This window comes from Micromesistius poutassou (assembly GCF_964030765.1).
Source record: "Micromesistius poutassou genome assembly, chromosome: 2".
In the NCBI taxonomy this organism is placed as follows: domain Eukaryota; kingdom Metazoa; phylum Chordata; class Actinopteri; order Gadiformes; family Gadidae; genus Micromesistius; species Micromesistius poutassou.
Genome location: NC_140272.1, coordinates 7,557,896 through 7,580,049, shown reverse-complemented (window position 1 = coordinate 7,580,049; position 22,154 = coordinate 7,557,896). Strand labels below are relative to the sequence as shown.

The 22,154-nt window shown below is 49.0% G+C and overlaps 1 protein-coding gene across 5 annotated transcripts in view; it reads right to left on the bottom strand.

The window, feature by feature from the left end:
• phc2b (polyhomeotic homolog 2b) overlaps positions 1-21,934 on the bottom strand; it is a 37,808-nt gene extending 15,874 nt beyond the window's left edge. For 2 of the 5 annotated variants that reach the window (XM_084464292.1, XM_084464293.1), the window contains exons 1-7: positions 11,652-11,882; positions 8,583-8,904; positions 6,164-6,313; positions 5,347-5,424; positions 3,843-4,007; positions 2,248-2,358; positions 588-870 (exon numbers count right to left, since the gene is read on the bottom strand). In XM_084464292.1, coding sequence (XP_084320418.1) covers positions 588-870; positions 2,248-2,358; positions 3,843-4,007; positions 5,347-5,424; positions 6,164-6,313; positions 8,583-8,904; positions 11,652-11,698 — 1,156 coding nt within the window. In that variant the 5' untranslated portion in view covers positions 11,699-11,882. Of the gene's footprint in view, positions 1-587; positions 871-2,247; positions 2,359-3,842; positions 4,008-5,346; positions 5,425-6,163; positions 6,314-8,582; positions 8,905-11,651; positions 11,883-20,046; positions 20,161-21,763 lie in introns of those variants that run through there. The other 3 variants (XM_084464296.1, XM_084464295.1, XM_084464294.1) reach the window with 3 other exon arrangements.
• Positions 21,935-22,154: the final 220 nt, after the last annotated feature.

Sequence of the window (22,154 nt, the reverse complement as noted above, 5' to 3'; positions counted from 1 at the left end):
GGATCAATAAAATAAATGATGTGTTGCGTCATTAAATCCCTCCAAATCACTCAAAGATATAGAGCTCAACGTTGACATGGAGTGCAGAATGGTTTATTCTCAGGAGACCTTAAACAGTCTCAGAATATCTGTCTAATACCCAGGATGAGTACTTTATGAACCCCAGTCGGGACGATGTGTTTATAGTGCTCCATATAACTTTATGATGGCTCAGCAATCGGAGTGAGGGCCACATTGACAGAGTTCATGATGCACACAGCGAGCAGCGTGGCCTGCTGGACGCCCGGCGTGTTAGCCTGTGTACTGCTCTGTTAGAGTGTTAGCCTGTGTGCTGCTCTGTTAGTGTGTTAGCCTGTTTGCTGCACATTAGCCTGTTCGCATGTGTGCCGCTCTGTTGACGTGTTAGTATATGCGCTGCCCTGTTAGCTTGTGTTGCTGCACGGCGGGTGTGTTAGTGCGTGTGCTGCTCTGTTAACGTGTGCTGCTCTGTTAGTGTGCTAGCATGTTTTGCGTGTGTTGCGGCCACGTTGCCATGTGGGCGGCGTGACGTTGCCATGTGGGGGTGTGACGTTGCCGTGGTGACGTACCCGGGGCGATGAGCGGCGGCGCGGCCGCCACGTTGTTGTTGCGGCTCATGTTGATGGCGCGCACCTCCGGCTCCGCCTTCTTCCCCGCCTCAGAGGGGCCGTCCGCAAGCCCCACCCCTTTCCCCACTAGCCCCGCCCCCACGGAAAGGGCGGAGCCCTGGGGACAGGGGTTCCGGATCAGGGAGGCCGGCTGGATGGGCACCGGGGTCTGCTTCAGGCTGAGGGCCTGGGGGCCCATGGAGGCCCCCTGCTGGCCCCGCATGGCCAGGTTCTGGACCTGGTTCTGGAGAGGAGGAGGAGGAGGAGGTTAAAGGTCATCCTAGGAAGAAGGCGGTCAGGGCCTTGCTTTAATACCAATACTTAAGGGAAGCCATTTTTCTTCTTGTATTATTAGCATTAGCTTTATTGTGCAAGAATCATGAGATATTTGAACCCTTAAACTCAATATTGAGGGAAATAGCAGAGGAATAGCAGAGAGAGGCAGAGAGAGGTAGAGAGAGACAGAGAAAAATGTAGGCAGAGAGAGAGCGATATGGATACAGGGACAGAGAGAGTAACAGTCTCGTCTCCTAGACAGAATCTTCATGAATTATTAGCCTTAGCATTATTGTGCAAGAAATCATGAGAATTTTGAACCCTTGTACTCAATATTGAGGGAACTTGCAATGCAAATATCACCCATCCCGGGCTATTTCAATGAGTTTGCTGAAATGGAAGACTTCAGTATTCTGTGTGGTGCAACGCCCTCTAGTGGCAGAGTCACGTTCCTACAAGTTCAAATGAGTTGAATCCCGTGAATATCAAAGTGGTATCACGACGTGTTCAATATTTGACAGTAAACAGCACTATAATAGATTAATATCAATACATATCTTGCAAACAAAGGAAAACGCATTCCTTAATAATTTGCATACATCGCAATGGATTTGCATCCTATTCTTCGGATAAACCACAATATATATGCAAATATGTCGAGGATCCAGATGGGCTCAGGCAATAAGAGGCAATTCCTTTGCTAGGAAACCAATCTGTCCTTTTTTTTTTTAAATCGGAATAAAGTCATGGCGACAGGTATGAGTGGAAATGTGCTGCGCTTCCAGGATCACGTTTGGTTACCTGGACCCTACTCTGAGTAAAGTGTGCAACTATACCCAGTTATGTGTGCCAGTAAACCCAGTAACGTGTGCCACTATACCCAGTAATGTGAGACCCTATTCCCAGTAATGTGTGTCAGTGGGGACCCATTAGGGAGGACCCCAGACCTACTATCCAACCCAAGGGATGGACCCATCTCCAGGGAAACCTCCCCTACAGCAAGCGCTGATTCTGATTGACAGATATGGCAATGAGCCAATCAGAAACTCCTGTTACTGCAAGGCAATAAGCCAATCAGAAAATCCTCTTGACTGAAGCTCTAACTGATTGATAAGAAACACTGATCAGCCAATCAGAAAAGCCTGTTACAGCAGGCTCTGTAACTTATTGACTGATCAGCATTTCTGATCAGCCAATCAGAGAAGCCTGTGAAAAGCAAGCTCTTTTACTCAATTGGTCAGAGATACTGATCAGCCAATGGCTGACGATCACGCCCACTACAGTAAGCTCAGTCTCTGATTGGCTGATGCCGGTCCATGTGTTGCGCTGCCAGGGGACACGGTACCTGGCAGGACTGCGCGGAGCTCTCTGATTGGACAGCCGTTACCGTGGCAGTGGGCGTGAAGATGAGCTGAGACGACAGGGGGACGGCTCGGCCCAGGCTCCTGGCTACCTGCTGCGCGCACGCGCACACGCACACACACACACACACACACACACACACACACACACACACACACACACACAATTGAAGTCTTGCCTTAATGGAATGTATTGGGTATATGCTTGCAAAGAAAAGGAAACGTTAAGAAATGTTTCGCTATGAATAAAAAAGGGAAAAGGAAGGAAATAGTCAATCAGTCAATGCCCCATGTACTATTGTGAAAGTATCAAGAAGCAAGAAATCAAATATAACACAATCTATGAATAAATCAAAAGGCCCCGATTGAGGAGACACATTCCATCCTTTCCCCTGAACGCTGGAAGTAGTGAATCCAAAACACCCCCATACTGAATTCATCACGGCCCAGCCTCTCAAACCGAACCTATTACAGCACACCAGTACCTGTAACTCAATATCAGGTACTGAAGTGGCTGAGTGCCTCACTTAAGAACAAGTAGCTCACAACCCGACAGCACTCAGTGTGTGTGTGTGTGTGTGTGTGTGTGTGTGTGTGTGTGTGTGTGTGTGTGTGTGTGTGTGTGTGTGTGTGTGTGTGTGTGTGTGTGTGTGTGTGTGTGTGTGTGTGTGTGTGTGTGTGTGTGTGTGCATTGCCTTAACATAAAGAGAGAGACGCCTGCACCACCACAACAACGTCTGTACATCGGCTGCACGGGCATCACCGGCACATTTCCCACGCGGCGTCAGGCCAGCCGCTAAGCTGGCGGCTTTGACAGGCGGCACATGAAACCCGACGCCTGTGTTTGTGTGAGGGCTCTGCCCACAGACAGCAGCCGCCTGCAGGCCGCGGGCCTGGGAGCTGGGCGGGGGGGTTCTGAGCGAGTGGCAGTCGGAACAGAGAGACGTGTGTCAGACACTGCCAACCGCGTCACACGCCGTTAGCAGAGCGGTTAGCCCGCCCGCTAATGAGACAGCCTCCGTCTGGGCCTGCGCTTTGAGAGCCAGCAGGACGAGAGCGGGAGATGGAGAGGGAGAGAGAGTGAGCGAGAGAGAGCGAGAGAGCGAGAGAGCAAGAGACGTCAGCGGTTAACCACGCCGAGCTGTAAAAAAAAGGCACTAATGAAGAAGGGGAATATTAAAAACATATGATGTTGCCGCTGGAGACGGGGGCGTTTAAAAGTAACGACGGCCTCCTCCGCTTGGAAGTGGTTTGAGTGTTTTTCTCTCGTTAGTGACTCTCGCATTTAGACAGTTAATGTTTGAGTTTAAAAATAATAACAACCTCAGTACGTCGATGCATCGTTCGTGGCGTTGGCTTTTTATTACACTAACCAACAGCGGGGGAGGGGGGAGCGCTGGATGGGAAGGACAGATGGACACACGCATCAGGCCTCAAAGGCTGTCAGTCAGTCAGTCAGTGTCTCACCCACATCTGTGCCCGCAAGTACATGAGGGAGTGAGTGAGTGTGTGCGTGCGAGTCTCACCATCCTTGTCCGCAGGTACATGAATGAATGAGTGAGAGTGAGTGAGGTCTCACCATCTGTGCCCGCAGGTACATCTGTGCCTGGCTGGCGGTGAGGGTGGTGGGGCTGGACGGGCTCCCGAGCAGCACGGCCTGCTGGGAAATACTGGTGGGGGCGGAGCTAACGCTCTGGGCGCGGCTGATGAGCTGGGCGGCACCCGACGACGTGGTGAGGTTGATCTGGGGGCGGAGTCAGAGACGGAGACGGGGTTAGCCGATGAGAGGGTCGAGGCGCGATGATCGCTCAGATGATCCTATTCTCACTGCATGGGTCCTCACCGTCGACTCATGTGTTCATCCTCAGTGTATTAATGTATTCACAAAGCTCCTTTAGCTTTGGTGGGTTAACCCTAACCCTAACCTTTATTATCGTCCTTTACTTATCCCAGACGGGACACTAGGGCACTGTCCAGCGATACCCTGGTATTCTTTAACTATAACTGCAACTTCCAAACTAACTGCACTACATCTCCCAGAATGCATTCTGTTATTTACATTATTGAAATAACCGCAAACAGCAGTGAGAGGTAGAGAGAGACGGAGACAGATGTCTGCTGAGAGAGCAGTTTGGATCCAGGGATAGAGAGAGTAACAGTCTAGACTCCTAAATGCTCCTTACACTTACACTTAGTAGTACATTTTACATTGTGTCGCATCTTATCCTAGCTATCCCTGTTGTGTATGGGGAATGGGTAAACCTAGTGATTGTTAGTGCTTGGCACTTGTTTCTATGAACATCCTTAATGTACCGACAGCGATATATTGTTGTTTCTCTTTCTTTCTGACAAATGTACTTATTGTAAGTCGCTTTGGAAAAAAGTGTCTATTAAATTCCATTAACGTAAATGTAATACTCCTTTGGGTTAAGATCAAGCCAGTTTAGTATCTGTGGACCCACGATTTGTATCCTTAGGGACAGAACCAAACACTACAAATAAGGCTGACATCATCACAGCTGCCAGAATGCTTCTTCCTAATTGGGTACGGCCCAGAACACCTGGCTCGAGAGAACACAGAGACGCTATTGGTGGAAACCGTGTCACATGAGCAAATGTTGGGATGGATTCATGTCAATGTTCCAATGGAAGAAATGTGGGATAGTTTCTGGCAAAAAAATAAAAATAAAAGAGTATTGTAAAAATAGTGGGGTTTCTTGAATGCTCTGCATCAAGTAATCAGAGGTATTTCAGGACACACAGGAGTGTGTACTGCTTATTGTGTACTGTGTATTGCAGAACAGAGAGTGTGTACTGCAATACTGATTATCCTCTCACTGACCCAGGTTCTGTTTAACACCTGAATGTGTCCTATTCTGACCATATAGTTAGAATTCATAACGTGCGGATATGGTGTTGCCAGATTGTGATTTAGTGCTGTGACGTAGTTGTGATATTACTGCATAAAGAAAATGGAACAAAGAGAAGGAGGATCGAGCCAGCTCCATAAGGCTCCTCCTCCAGGGAGGTGAGGTGGCTCAGAGCCTCATGCCTCCTGCCGCCCCCAGCCTCCTCCAACTCACCGTGGTCTGGGAGGAGGCCCCCTGCTGGGGCGAGGTGCCGTTCTGGGAGGAACCCTGCCTGCCAGCCGCCATACTGGCCTGGTGCACGATTGAGAGACAGAGAGAGAGAGAGATACAGAGAGAGAGGCAGAGAGAGAGAGAGATACAGAGAGAGAGGCAGAGAGAGAGAGAGAGATACAGAGAGAGAGGCAGAGAGAGAGAGAGAGAGATACAGAGAGAGAGGCAGAGAGAGAGAGGCAGAGAGAGACAGAGACAGAGAGAGAGAGAGAGAAGGAAGAGGGACCAGACCAAATAGACGAGAAGAACAGGAAAAAGACATGAAGAGAGGAGCGAGGGAGAGGAAGAGAGAGAGAGAGTTAAAAATAAAGCCATGTTCCTTTGAAGCTTCTCCGAAATGATTACCAAGGTATGTGCTGCTTCGCATTTATAATGAAGCAGCATTACTCTTACTGACTACTGATAGTCAGCCATCTTTAATATCTCATTTATAATGTAGACTTACTTTACCTTCCTTTGATATCAGTCTAATATCTCATTTATAAAACCTTAGGAGGGAAGGAGGCAGTAGGGAGTGAGTGAATGAGTATGAATGTGAATGAATGTCATAAATAATAGCAAATATCATCACAAGTAACACAAGCGATGTCTTAAACGTGCTTGATAATCTGACAACCTTTACATTTATCCTTTACCTACCTTTTATAACGATCCATGAACCAAACATCTGAATTAAGCAGCAAATGTCTTTTATTTGTCCTTGATGACCTAAAGGATGAATGGATGATAGAGACAGGTCTGTCTGTCTGTCTGTCTGTACCTGTAGGCTCTGCAGCTGTGCGGTGCTCAGGCTGTGCTGCTGCTGCAGCGCGGCCGTCTGAAGCATCAGGTGCTGCTGCTGCGCCGCGTACATCTGCTGCAGGTACTGGGCCGCCGTGTTGGGCTGCCGGTGCAACGCCTGCTGGATCACCTGGAGCACAGCACAGAGGTTAGCCGCACCACGCACTGGGAGCTTCCCATTAGAGATTTTTCAGATACTCGAGTATATACAGATTTAGCATCGTAACTATTATAGCAGTTGTTCTTATTGAAGGGTTCTCTTATCGTGACAGCAATGTATAGATCATTTACATTTATAATCTATAATTATATAAGAATAATAATAATAATCTGTATTCTTGTAGTCAAGCGTCCATGCATTTACATTTTTCCGACTTGGTAGCTCGTATGCAGGGAGTCGGAGATAACGAAGTTTCCAAAATTTGTTTAAAACTCCCTAAGAAGCAGATGGTTCCTAACCACGAGGACCGGAGCGGTCTGATGGAGGGGTGGGTCGGGGTTGGGGGGGGAGCTAGGTTCTGAATGGACGGACCTGTATCTGCGTCCTGAGGGAAGGGGGCTGCAGCGGTGCAGTGTGCGACATACAGCACCACTATATGACATACAACACATCTCATATAGGACTAGATAAGAGATGGTATCAGAATACCCCTCCTGCATATAAACAGGTGACTACACGTTCAGACTGAGCGAATCCACACGCCTGTGTCGACTTAATCCCTCCCACTGACAGCAGCACCTCTCTTTGTGTGACTGACAGCCCTGACCCAGTTGCCGGGGCAACGAGGAGAAGGAGGCGGGCTGACCCGGAGTCTTTCAGCCTACAGAAGACGCATCGGCCAAACCTCCCGGGAGGAGACAGGAATGGGGGGGGTGGTGTGGGGGAGGGGATTCGAGGTCAAAGGTCACTTGAATGCCTGCTAATCTTCCTATTGGTTCTGGTGGAGGGGGAGGGGCTTTGTGTGGAAGGGGATTATTCAGGATCTTCAGGAGTAAAAAAGGAGCATCAAAAACACTTCTCCCTGACAGCCACCACCCCCCCCACCCCCGACCAGAGGGTGGGCTGTCCCGACCTGGGAGGGGATTATCCCGTGTAGAGGAGGGGTCATCCAGAGCGCTTTAGGTGAAGGCGCGTCAGTCTCGGGACGCTGGAACTCCGGTGGTGGGACTCACTTTGCGGCCAAGATGCACTCTTAACTAATTCTGTTGATTGGCAGGTCAAGCTCATCCGACCGCCTTGTGTTGGTGTTAGAAAAGGGGGGGCAGTAGAACAGGGTGAATGGTAATTGCACTGCATTTATACAGCGCTTTTCTAACCAGTGGCCGCTCAAAGCACTTTACAATATTACTTAACATTCACCCATTCATGCACACATTCACACACCAACGGCGGAGTCAACCATGCAGGGCGACAGCCAGCTCGTCAGCATTAGTGAGGGTGAGGTGTCTTGCTCAGGGACACCTCGACACTCAGCCAACCCGCTCTACCTCCTGAGTCACATGCTGCCCAGGGCTAAGGGTAACCCTGCCTCCCTGTGTATGCTGCCTGCTAATGTTTGTCTAAACTAGACAAACCAGGGCCAGGACAGTCCAGTGGTCCGGATGTAGGTCTGTCCGAAGGTTGTGAGTTCGAACCCTCCTGAGTGTGTATGCGTACCAGAGCCAGATGCCCTACCCATCCGCTAATGAACCACATTAATAATTCAAAGATGTAACCCAAGTCCCGTTGGATGAAGGTGTCTGCTGAACGACGTGGTAGTACAACGATGGAGACACTGAAGGCAGTTCCCAGCTGAACTTTGCACCGTCTCCACCACATCAACACACAATCAGCCCCGCAGGTTGTGTGTTAATGAGGGTGTGATACGTCAACACACTCACCTCGAGTTGTTACGATACCAGTATCAGAAATTCCTCCGATACTGCCTAAAATGCAGTATCGGGTCACGGCGAGTACGCAAGTCTATGCACCGATCGGATACCATCACATGAGTAGCTCATTCACTACACAGGCAGAGAACATCACAAACACGTGCAGTGTTATGCTGCGTTCGTTAACGGTCGGAGGTGGGAAGTCAAAATGGGAAACGTGTCATCTCCGACCTACCTGAGTTCGAGCTACGAAGTTGGAAAAACGCTTAACTAGAAGAATATAAATGTATTGTTATAATTATAAATGTAAATGATCTAGATCTGAAAAAATAAATGTTGTCTACAGTAAGTGAACCAACCATTGCCGTCATTGAAAGAAGAACCAGTGCTATTAGTAAAAACAATGCTAGATGCTGCATCGGTAAATACTCGGTATCGGCCGATAATCGGAAGGAAAAATGGTATCCGAACATCTCTAATTCACCCTCTCACAACCCCCCCCCTCCTCCTCCCCAGGTGAGGCGTACCTGAACAGTCTGGCGGTCCGAGATCCCGCTGTAGACCGAGATCTGAGGCACGGCCTGTCTGGTGCTGGAGCTACTGGTGATGATACTGGTGCTGCCGCTGGTAGTGCTGGCGTGGGCGGCCCCAGCACCAGTACTCCCAGCGACACTGCTGCCAGAGGCGGCGGTGGTGCTGGTGGTGGAGGCAGTGGGTGGGGGTGGTGGTGCAGGGTGGGGCGGTCCGCCGGCGCCGGCCATGGAGGCGGGGGCAGCTGGCTCACTCTCCATGGTTCCCTCTGCTCTCCTGACCTTTGAACCCCGACTCTTCTGAATGGCTCGCCTGTGCCTGGTAAGAGGGAAGAGGAAGTGAGTGAGGAGAAGAAGAAAGAAACCAAGATGGCAGCGTGTGGAAGCATATGCTGCATTCCATTTAGAGATCCCTTTTTAAATCAAGTACTCCTCCACATTACCATTAACGACGAAGATGCACGCTACAGAGCTAGCTATGAGCTGTATGTCAGACCTGCCAGTGCATGCTGGGTAATCTGGGTTCAAGTCTCTCTCCAGCGGACCAGAGCACGGATGGCCTTTTAAAAACACACGTCAGCTGTGTCGGCAGCGAGCCAAAGCAGAGGCCTGCGAGGGAGGCGCGTTGAATGGAAGGGGAGCCCGCCGCTGAAGAGGGGTTAGGAAGAAGAGAGGAAGAATGCGGTCCTGGATTCCAAACCTTCACCACAACGCAGATGGAGGGGACTTGATGGAGGCCAGGGTGGGAGAGAGCGAGAGACAGAGAGGAACTAAGAGGGACAGAGAGACCGAGAGGAATTAAGAGACAGAGAGGAACTAAGAGAGACAGATGAACTAAGAGAGAGAAAGAGAGAGCAAGAGAGAGACAGAAAGGAACTAAGAGAGAGAAAGAGAGAGCAAGAGAGAGACAGAAAGGAACTAAGAGAGAGAGAGAGAGAGATAAAGCATGAGCGAGTGAGATAAGCAGAGAGAGAGAGAAAGTGAGAGACAGAAAGCAAGTGTTTCAGGAAGCCCAGCGGCTGGGAGAGTGGGAGAGAGTGGGAGAGAGTGGGAGTAAGGGAGGCAAGGGTTCCTGGCCCCCAGGTTAACTGTCCGGGGTGACGGGAGTAGTGAATGAAAGCGCCTGTCCGTCAGGCTGCCCTTCTCCTGCCTGTAGAACCGTGCTGGCTCAGCAAGCTGGTTTGCATTTCTCTTTGTACATGTGTGGGAGTGTGAGGGAAGTAATTAGGCCGAGGAGGGAGGGAGGCAGACACACGTCCTCCCTCCCTCATTACCGGGAAGAATAAGACGCAGGGGCCCGGGCTGAATGGCTTCAAACCAAACCAGCAGCAGATAGGATCTGCCTCCTCTGGTGAGTGCCAAGCTCTGCTTAAACCAGTCAACCCTTAGCCAAGCTCTGCTTAAACCAGCCAACCCTTAGCCAAGCCCTGCTCTGAACCAGCGAACCCTTAGCCAAGCCGGGCTCTAAACCAGCGAACCCTTACGCTAAGTAAACAACACAGCTCTTCTGAGAATCTGGGAAAACAAACAGCTTTAGAATTCTTGTTATTCTAATTTCAAGCATCATGTTGCTAAGAACCAGTAATAAAATCTCACTATCAAGTTATATGTTATTAAGATAATTAAGGACAAAAGAGCTTGAAACAAGTGAACTGCTCTAACATAAAAACTGCCCAGTAAGAAGAAATATCTTGTCAGACTAAAAACAAGCATATATTGCCTTGATTTAAGATATTTCATCTTACCTAAATAACAATCTTTGCAGTGTGGATGAGACTAGAGACGGCAGGAGGTGAAGAACCCAGTGTGGAAACATGAGAACTTGGGACGAAAATAAACACGGGACGTTGCAATTACCATAAACAACAACCACAACAAAAACAACAACAGAAGCAGAACCAGAAGATGGAGCAAGCTGTAACCTAGCGTTCTGATTTCACACCCCACCAAGCCTCTCCTCGCCCTCCGTCTGGTTGTTGGGTAAACAAGCGGCCGTCCCGTTTGGTATGAGCTCATCATGTCCGCTGCCGGGTTTGGGGTGTAAATAAAGCCTTCCTGCCCGCGCTTCCGAAGGCTCCAGCAGCCCCATAGAGGCCGTTGACACACACATTGTGCCCCGCCATGAATGAAAAGCAGAGATCTCTCCAGAGATGCTGTCTAATGACCCCTTCTGTCAGCGTCTCCCTGAGAGAGCAGCCATTCATTCATTCATTCATCAGCAGCCTTGAGGAATCCCCCCTCCACTCACCCCTCACCTCCTCCTCCTTCCCAAGGCATTCACCCCCCTCCCCCCTCCCCCCTTCTTCCCTCCCTCCCTCATCACCTTCTGTACACCGGTGAACATCCAACTCTACACAAACACGTAAAAAACGTAAACAACAGTCTTCCTCCCTCCACCGTGGGAGGAATACTCGTCACCATGACAACGTGGCATCACGTGATCTCGGCAGCACGGCACCAGAACCCGACGCCACTGAGTGACGATCCGACGGCACTTGAGCCCTGGATGACAGCCGGACAAGGAACCATCAAATGTGTTCTGCCAGAGGAGAGAGGAGAGGAGAAGAGAGGGGAGAGGAGAGGGTGGAGCGATGGAGGAGGATGCTGAGAGGTTTTCACCCAACCCCAGGGGGGTGGGGGGGGGGGGGATCCTGGTTAGGACCCTGTCTGAATCCTGGTTAGGATTCAGACAGACAGACAGACAGTCAGTCTCTCCTTCAGAGATAACACAGCCATGGGAGGGGAAGTGATGCGGGATGGAAGGAGTGAGTCCTCAGGCTCCGTCCCCCCCCTCTGACAACCCCCCCGACCACGTCGAGGAGCGGGAGACCCTGACCCACATTACAACACAACACTGCCACGCGTTCCTCACACACAAGCAGCGATCAATAGCAATACAGCATGGCACAGCCCAGTGGCTTCAGAGGCTGCTGGACGCACAACCAGAGACAACGTGTGTGGTGTGTGTGTGTGTGTGTGTGTGTGTGTGTGTGTGTGTGTGTGTGTGTGTGTGTGTGGGTTCCTCTCCTCTGCCGAGACAAAGCCCCCTACCCTCGCTGCTCCTACCTCCTCCTCCCTCCCCCCCGGCGTGATGCAGGGGTATGGTGCCCCATCCCCCGGGATCCTGTTGTTGTCCTAGCTTGGGATGCTACTCCTAGCGCTGCTGCTGCTGCTGCTGCTGCTGCTCCTCTTTGTCTCCTGCTCCTCCGCCGGTGTGCTCGCGTGCATCTGCTGCCGTGGTGCTGCCGTACCCTCGCTCTAGACCCCCGCCAGCTCCTCTCGTCGACCCCCCAGCAGCGCGCAGTGGCTGAGCTCCTCGTCCCACCATCGACACCCCACTCCACCAACCAGCCCCCCGGCCTGCCTCCTGATTATCTGGTATCCTAGCGACAGCCAACGGGGTGCCTACGGAATCCCCGTGCTGAGCTGCGCGCTGATTGGCCACTGTGATCCCCCTCTAATGAAGATGATGGCCGTGGTTCTTACCCGGCGTTCCCCTCCCCCCTTCCCTTCCCCTTCAAGCGGGGGAGCGCATATTTTGGAGGCTGCACGGAGGCGTTTATGCTAAGGAACCAGAGCCTGGGTGCAGATGGGTCTTTTTATGGTGGAAGCATGCAAAAAACGGTTCATAAACGTGCAAATGAGCGTGCTTAAAAAGACAGCAGTGATACATTATGGGTAGGATGATGGAATAGAACATATTTTAAAGAGTAAGACAGCACAGGCGTCAAGCGATTCCTTTTAACAAAAACCTGTGTGTGTGTGTGTGTGTGTGTGTGTGTGTGTGTGTGTGTGTGTGTGTGTGTGTGTGTGTGTGTGTGTGTGTGTGTGTGTGTGTGTGTGTGTGTGTGTGTGTGTGTGTGTGTGTGTGTGAGATTGAGGCCATTATCATCCAGGGGAAACTAATGATGGTGGATGTGCTGGGAGTAGACCTCTCTCTCTCTCCTAACCCAGAACACTAACACCCCACGGCTTACACGGCCCAGGGATGGCTCCCTAAACCCATTCCTAGAGATTAGCCTAATTCTGCTACAGCCTTAACCAAATCACTCTAACCGGCCACACTAACTAACTACAATTAAATGGAGCACTGAAATGATTCAGTACACCAAGAGGCCCAGTTTAAGAGAGATTTGAAAATAATATTGAATAATAATGCTATAAGATCACTGACAGAGGAAACACTCCCATTAATCCCAAAAAATTAATTGATGTATTAGAAAAAGAAATACTTAATGTGAATACAATTCTTAAATCAAACCTCCATTAACCGTGTGTGCTTGTGCGTGATAGCACCCTCATTGTCTGAGGCCCCCACATTAACATGCCAGCCCACTGTCTGGTGGGCTGAAATACAGCCATTTTCAGATGCTCGCGGCACGCTACGTGCAATTGATTGCGAGCGACCATGCACAAGCCTCATTGATTATGATCTTCCCATTAGCATATAGATTAGCCTGTGGTGGGCTAGCCAGATCCATGTGCCTGCAGTCGCACACTTCTGCAGGGGGGGGGGGGGGGGGGGGTAATGCACCGGCGATGGACCCAATATGGCTGGTTGAGTGGCTGGGGAAGTGGTGGCGGCGGTGTCTTTGTTTGATACGAACCATTTAACCCGAGGTCTCTCTGTTTCAGATGGCCTTATGAAGCCAAGGAGAACCTATTGTAAAGTAGTGTGTGTGTGTGTGTGTGTGTGTGTGTGTGTGTGTGTGTGTGTGTGTGTGTGTGTGTGTGTGTGTGTGTGTGTGTGTGTGTGTGTGTGTGTGTGTGTGTGTGTGTTCTTTAAAGACAACACAAGCCGCTCCCCACTGCCTGCCCTGTAGTCAGCTGATCAATTCCATTCTCCTTAATGCCTAATAAGCTGTTCTTGTGGGCACCATGAGCCAGTGGATGACGCAGGCAGCCAATGCACAGCCAGGGCCAATACCACTGGATTCCTGTGGACAGACGGAGGCATTCTCCACCAGAGATAACAGATCAGAAGTATTGGCTGTGTGGTTGGGCTTAGCCACGGTTACTTACAAACAACAGTTTATTTTGTATTGGTTTGTTTTAATGCAGTGAACGCTAGTCTGATGGTAGGTCTGAAGAGCCAAGTTAGATTAGGAGAAACCTTGGCTGGACACACACACACACACACACACACACACACACACACACACACACACACACACACACACACACACACACACACACACACACACACACACACACACACACACACACACACACACACACACACACACACACACACACACAAAATGGGAGAGGAGGTGAAAATATTACCAGCCCGCGGCCTGAGGGCCGGATCTGATTGTGTGTGTGTCCGTTTCCATTGGCTTGTTGATTTTCTGTCCTCTCTCAAGTGTTGTGGCTGTAGGGTTATTAGTGGCCAAGGCCCGGGCCTGATGAAGTGGGCCGACTGGGACAGTGGTCTGTCTGGAGTGGGGTTATGAGGAACGCTATGAACGCAATCATGGAGGATTTCACATGAACTGACTGACACCCATATATATAGTTCTGATCGAGGGACCGAGATGAGGTCAAATATGAGGTCTGAGATGGACCAAGATGAGGGCAATTATGTTTAAAGTGATGGACAACAGAACCTAAAATGTATGATGACATATCACAGAGGGATGTATCCACTACGCAACTACTCAACTACTTGTCAAGAAAATGTCCAAAAGTATATTAATAAACATCTCAGTCTCTCTGTCTTGGAAGGACTTGTGGTTTCAGGGGTGCTGTCTGAGGCGGTTATGAGTAGTATGCACTTCCTCAAGTGCAAAGACAATGGGAACACAGACTCCACTCATTAAACCGGTTTCAAAGAAATCAATAGACTGAAATCAGCCGAGATTGCAATTGATTTCACCAAACATAATTTTCTGCATCTTAATGCACCTTGACAACTTGCTGATAACCACATGACCGGCATTGAAACGACTGTTGGTGACAAGATCTGTAAACTCACTTACATGTCCAGCAGATAAAAGGCAACTTCTGCGTCACATCCAAGTCGTCTTCCTTCCCTCTCAATCCTCTCCATTGTGCAAAAGCAGCTCTGCTCTACAAACACTTAGTTTGTAGTGTCTTTGTAGTGTACACTCCCTGTTATTATTAAATAATAATAAGAGGGAGCTTGCCAACATCAGCCAGTTACACGATGATCAACAATGAAGGGAACATATGAGTTGCCTCCCTGATCTTGATTGACGCCACGCCCGCCTTTGAGCTGCTGCGATTGACCAGGAATAAAAGCAAGACTCGCCAAGTTCTCTATATGCAGCTGCAGAGTCTGAGCAATTAACCCAGATCCATTTAGCCTTGAGGTTAGCGTCTACATGAAGGTCAATGTTTCTGAGAACATTTCAAACCAAAAAGAATCGCATTCATTCTAAAAGAAGCTCATATTAAACGACTTGGCCTCATCATCCGAAAATGCAATGATAAATAATCAGACACAATTATGGCCCAGTTGTAAAGTGAGACGCCAGGCGTAAAAATATAGTGAAGCTAAAACATTCAGATATCCACTTGAGATAATAGAGGCATCCATGTAGCCTCCACCTAGCATGAGAGTTAATATTCTCCATAGAAGGTTACAAGTCCCAGAGAACAGTGTCTTCAATACGTTGATCATCAAGTGTGGGCAAGCTGGGAGATGCTGGCACCATCATTAAGGAAGTGACTGATATTTGTGTATATGTATACATGGAGCAAACCAAGTAAATGGTAAATGGACTGCATTTATTCAGTGCTTTTCTAACCAGTGGCCACTCAAAGCGCTTTACAATACTGCCTAACATTGACCCATTCATGCATAAATTCACACACCGACGGCGGTGTCAACCATGCAGGCGACAGCCAGCTCGTCGGGAGCAGTGAGGGTGAGGGGTCTTGTTCAGGGACTCAACACTCGGGAGCCCCAAGTGTTGGAGTCAGGGATTGAACTAGCAACCTTCCAGTAACCATCCAACCCACTCTATCTCCTGAGCCACGGGTCGGGGGGGGGGGGGGGGTGCTGTGTCTGTGCCACGTGGCCCAAAAAGCTGCTCTCTCCTCTGGGTCGTCCCCAGAGAACAATAGCCAAGACGGGGAGCAGCGGGTCGATGAGGCCCTGTCCAAACAAGAGGCCGCCTCAGCACCGCTTTCTTTAGTCCGGCGTGGCTGAGATCCACTCAGATACACAGGGCCTCCCCTAAGGGGCCCGCTCCCTCCCCGAAGGGCCCGGCTGTAAGTGAGCCATCGGACCTCTTCCTGCACAGATGAGTAAGCCGGCACAAAGAGGCCGTGGGCTGCGTTCCAGGGAAGTCCTCAGCCCCGACCGGAGCTCGTTGTGAGCCTGTCCACTCCTACTCAGAAGCACTTGAGAGTCGGACCAATTGAAATAAAATAATTTTTAAAGAGATTTTCCGAGATGGTTCCTTCCCAACAGCGGACCGCAGTCACATGAACTCAACACCTATAGGTCTGTCTCATTAGGGCACCCCGATATCGCCCCGTCTGACAAAGCCCTCATAGAAACTTCCAGGTTGAGTGGATGGGGAATTGGTGGTGGTTTGGTTGCTTGGTTTGATACCAGCCATGTCTCTCTATTTCAGATGGCCATGTAAAGTCAAGGAGAAGGTCTGATTCTTTAGAGCACCCTGATATCGCCCGTCTGACAAGCCCTCATAGAAACGTCAAGGTTTCTAGAATCTGTGCAAATCCTAACACCCAAAATAACCTCATACTGGTGCGATGACACCAAGGGCACCCTGGGAATTCTGCGTGCTCCACATCCCGGGGACATACGGGAAAAACGTGTATTCTGAACCAAACCAAAACTCTTCACTATTTTGGACAACCATATATTAAGTTAATTTCATTTTATGAAAGAAGGTCTTGAATGTTCCCTTAATAAAAGTAATGTGATTGTAACTATTAATACTTTTTTTCCTTGTTGTGCAATACAAATTCCGTTGGTGATTTCAAATGCTTCATAACAAGATATATTATTAGCCTATAATTATGAATCTGGAGAAAAAAAAGACGAAAGTTAATCCTGGGAGGATGACTAAATCTTGTTTTGGCGTCTCTCATCTATAAATAGTATACTAAAGCTCTGTCAAACAATGCCATTATTGACTGGAGATTAGCAACATGCTACAACCAGAAAGAGCTCTCCAAGTCAGGCCTCATTCCCAGGATCCTGCACTCCAAAAGGGGGGGAGAAAGTAGGTCAGGTATGGGGTTGGGGGAGGCCAAAAGCAGCACAGGGAATGGAAAGGACTCAGACAAGACAAATGTCTCTGGCTTCAGCAGAGCGACATTCATGGGTCTGCCAGTCTTGTGTGAAGGTCTCAATGAAAAGCAGCTCGACCATAGACCAACATCAACACACACAATGGTGGAGGGTAATAATGAAGGGCAAGGGAGAGCTAGTGTAAGGGCTGGGGTACTGGGTTGGACTCAGTGTCCTACCAATAGCCATCCTTGTGCAAGATGCCCAATACCTGCTCCTTAAAATCTGAATGCATCATGACATCTGACTAAACGGCAAAAAGCAAGTTTCAGTTACCATTCCAATTTGGTGGCTCCACAACATAAAATTATAATTATAGCCATCCAGCTAGTTGTTAGCCTGTTTAATAGCCTCCAATGACACCTGCCTTCACACCAAGAACAAAGTTGTATGGGGAGGTTTGGGGAGAGGGAGGTTTGGGGAGTGGGAGGTTTTGGGGAGAGGGAGGTTTGGGGAGAAGGAGGTTTGGGGAGAAGGAGGTTTGGGGAGAGGGAGGATTGGGGAGAGCTCCTGCCTGGGAGTCTGAGCAGTAGGTGGAGGAGGGTGTAGAAGCAGTGAGGAGCTCCCAGTGCCCCACAGGGAATCAATACATCTGGGATGATGAGCCTGGATCATGGATACAATTAGTGTTCCTGATAGGCTAAAACTGGTGCCAAGAGATTGCATTTCACAGAAAGCTGTTCTGAAGAAACACTACTACCCTAACCCAAATACTGTTTCCAGAAGGCCATTCCAACATCCCTTGACAGATTTGACTGATCCTGCAAAGAAAAAAAAAGAAAATTGAGAAGAATGGGAACTTTGAGATCCAGAGGAAGATTATAAAAGGCCATCTTCTGTGTACTTTGCCTCACATTCTCTTCTGAATACGCAAAAAAGAAAGCAGGCATTGCAGTGTCACTCATTTCAAAGATGGGGATGAAAGAAAAAGTAATCCACAAACTCAAAAGGATAAAGCATTAGGAAGGATGTCCAGGGCATGAGGGGACAGAAACAACTGAACTCGCTTTCTGGGAAACGATGGAAGCTGCAGTGATCTATTCTGAGGGATGTGACAGTTAAACCTATCGGCTCGTCGTCTGAGGAGAACAAAGCAATACTGGTCAGCCTGGGTGGTGACTGTTGGATTGGATTTAGCCTCCGGGAGCTTGGCATTCAGAGCAAACAAACAGACTCCAGGAGCCAGACAATGGGCATTTTATAGGCACCACGGTGCCAGTGGCATCTTGAAAATCCTCTATGATCCTTGACACAACTCCAAGAGAACTGACAGCAGGGAGCATTGATGTACAGGACGAGGGAGAAAGGAAGGGCGAAGCTGCAGAAGAAGTATGAACCCCTTCACCCCTCATACAGGCTCAATCAGTAGCGGCCAATCCAGGACTACATGATAAGACTTTTAGGGCTCTGGATCGTTGTTTAAGAAGAGTATGTAGATTGTGCCAATTTTTGATTACATCATATACATCACCCTGGAAGGGATGAGCGACAAAATAAATAAGTCTAGATGGATATTAAACATTAACAAACCTCCCATCAGAACACACTTTAGAGACGTGTTTGACTGAACAAACCCCGATAGTTACGATGTCCTGCTTTGCCAAATGTGTAAGGTGTAAGAAAATTACGATAAAGATGTCTGTCGTTTTGCAGAGAAAGGCGTGCTCAGCGACTTTTCAGTTCTTCCATTTGAGTGGTGACAGTTCATATTTTAATATTGTCCACTCTGTTCGCCAAGTGGTGAAATAGTGGGTAGGAGGCTGAGTCTGAGACAGCTCTGTTTGTAGTGAATTCTGTCTGCGTAACTTTGGAGGTAGAGTGGGCTGACTTGTAATGGTTTCTAGTTCGATCCCCGGCTCTTCCTAGCTCCAAGTGTTGAGGTGTCCCTGAGCAAGACGCCTCACCTTAACTGCTCCCGACGAGCTGGCTGTCGCCTTGTGTGTTTGACTCCGCCATCGGTGTGTGAATGTGTGTATGAACCGTTGTAAGTCGCTTTGCATAAAAGCGTCTGCTAAATGCCCTCAATGTAAATGAGAAATATCAGAAACCAGATGTTAAAAAAATAGGTTGTAGAATCTGGCCCCCGCTGTGAGGGTGGAGATGTTTATGGTGGAGCAGAATGTCCACACGCTACGCCCCGTTAATCAGCACAAGTGACGAGGAGGATTTATATCCAGTTTGACGTCACTCGCTCCCTGAGGGCAGTTAACATTGCGGATAGGATTTCGATTACCACATTAAAAGATAAGCTATGTTAAACGGAACGTGATGATAAAATAATGTCCCACAAATCTCAAATAAGCTTTGTAAAGTGAGTCGTTGTTTGATAAAAGACATGACTATAAAGTATGCAATCATTTAAAAGTATAGATAAAATGTTCAGTCATTTATAAATGTTTATTGAAGTCACTGTTTTATTGCTTGCAGTAGACGTGATTCCAACCAGCCCCTGGTAATCGGATCATAAATTGGCGATCTGGAATAACAATGAACGGACAATATTAAAAAGAAGCCATCACATTCAACACAACATTCGATCACCTTTACATACTGTTCATCTTCACTCCTGAACGAAAGGGAATCCACACAGTGTGGCGTGCGAACACGAGCACACAACCGATGTGCATTGTGGACCAATCTGGCTTCACTTAGCGGTGAAACCCAGGTTCGTAGAGTGGGTTTAGAGGGCCCTCTTTCAGGACTTTACTGCCCCTTGTGCGCCTCATGTTTTAGGTCAAGGTGTTACAGGTAATGAGGGATGGAAACCGTGTCAACGAGTCGTGGCCAGGTTATGTCTCCTTGATGTGCAGCCTGCTAGAGAAAAGTGGTATCTGGTGCTCCTGGCTAGCAATGAAACTGTTTAAAAAATAAGAGAAAATAAGGGTTTTGGAGTCTGAAGCAAAATCCCACATTTCATAATTGAGAAATACAATGTTTTATGTTGTTATATGTTTATGTACCATTACGTCAACCAAATACACAATTTACAACCACAAAGCAGATAGTATGTGTTGTGTTAGATCATAAGGACATTAAGTAATACGCCAAAGAAAGACATCTGTGTGCAGACTACCGTCAGGGAAATACATGAACGATCTCACATGTTCATGTGAAAGCCAAACATAACAAAACTTTTAAGAGTGCAGTGTTTGAAAAAAAAACAACTCTGACCTCTGGAGTAACTCAATGCAGCCTCAGAGCCATTATGGAGATGGTGGCTCCTGCGTTCTGTCTCCGCTGGTGACGGTGGGAGTAGCAGGCACGCTGGCCCGACCCTCATGCACTCTACACCGTTGGAGGGATTAGAAGTACTTTTTTACCAAACCTTAGCACCGACTACTCTCAACAACAGAGTGGAAAGGCATTGAGTTTTCAAGAAGATGGCACAATTTGGTACATGACATTTGGAGGTTAATAACCAAAACAACAGCAAGACTATTAAGTACAACTTTATAACATCATGTCACAAAAAAACAGTCAGTGAAATCAAATGCAGTAGAAAGGCCCTTTGGAGCCACCAATGAACTTCCAGCTGCTGAGGTTGGGGTCAGAGGTCAGCTTCAACTCTCACCCTGCTCATTTCCCCAGCGATGGGTTTAGCATGACCTTTGACCTGACATAGCATGTAGCATAGCTATTCTAATGGGCTTATCTCCATCTCCCAGTTGGCTTGACTTCAGACTGCTATACGCCAACATTCTTACTTCCACTAGGGTGGACATTGGAATTAAAATAATCAAGCATTTATCCCCATACTGCAGTGGGGGGGACTATAGTACCACATAACTCCTCTCATATGCTCCTGTACATCAAGGCAAACATACAGGAAAGAGCAAGGGAGGGAGGTAGCCTCTAAACTAAGAAACGGAAGAGCACAGCATATCAACGTTAACCATCTTATAACCCTAGCAGGAACCGTGCAACGATTAACGAAAGGACAGCCATTAAGGGCTATTGAGCAACTTCAAAGATAACAGTACAACATGAGACCAATTACAGCCTGACACACAACAAGGTTGAACCGATATATGCACAGGTCTTTCTGTCTGATTATCCCAGGAGTTGAGTGGTGATAGAGACTGAACGAGGGGCTGAGAGACCGAATCACAGAATAGCCTGCCATCATTCTGTATCAACGTCAATAGCCAGGAGAACAGCTAAGGGCAGCATATGGCTTCATGTCAGCCAGTTGTTATCGTCGCAGCATTCGGGTCACATTAAGGCCATTTTGGCTTCTTCAGTTCTACAAGAGATCAGTCGACCGGTGGCTTATTGCTCTAAGGCATGGCACAGATTACGCACTTGTCAAAATAGCTGGCCCATCCACCCTCCCTCCCCCCCAGCCCAGGGGTCACGACCCCAGAGACGAAGTTGGTGTGGGTGGGTGTGGTTGGGGCATGCGCGTATGTGTCTAAATAATAAATAAAACGGACCCCAGAGACGAAGTTAAGAATCTCTCAGTGGAGGCTGTTGCCAACGTTACCCCCCTTTTGCATATGTTGGGTGCCTCTCAGCCATTCATAAAAAAACGAACATGCTAAAAACATTAGCAGGCTAACACCCCCCCCCCCTCGCTATCCACGATGACTTCATGGTCATAAATCCACATTGCAGTTATGAAACCCTACGTAAACCCGTGTCAACCGAGGGTACAACTGCCTTGTGTATCCCTCTTCTTCTGGCCCAATCTGGCAACACTGCTGGGTAGCCGTCATGCTAACTGTGGCGTTAGCGGTCGTGGCTACACGCGTCGGGCGTCACGCAGCCGGACACGCGTACGAACCCATGCGTACCGACGCGCCTCGCCCCCCGACGTGGAGCGACGGGGACGGGTCCCCTGACGGCACACAGCGCTGCGGGGCACGGACAGGGGAGCGTGTCGCCCTACCTCGGCCCAGGGCCTTCTTGTTGTTGTTGTCGGTAATCCGGCGGCGCGTCTTCGCTGGTGTCGCGTAGCGATTTCGCCCCGATATCCTCCTACACCATGTCGGGGGTTTTCTGCGCGTTTTATCCAAAACGCTCGGGACCAGACGCGCGATAACAGAGCGAGGCTCGACACTAGAAGCGGACTGTCTTCGTTTGCGTTCCGACACCACGTGACCCCCAGCCAATGGTAGAGGGCGTGACATTTGAACACGCCCCCGTTCCCCCCGGTCCACCCCCCACGTCCACCCCCCCCGTCCCGTCCCGTCCCGTTCAGGTCTCCGGTTCCACGCGTCTGTCAGATCGTCGTCGTCGTCGTCCCCCACTCTGAACATTGAATATACCTGTTCCAGATT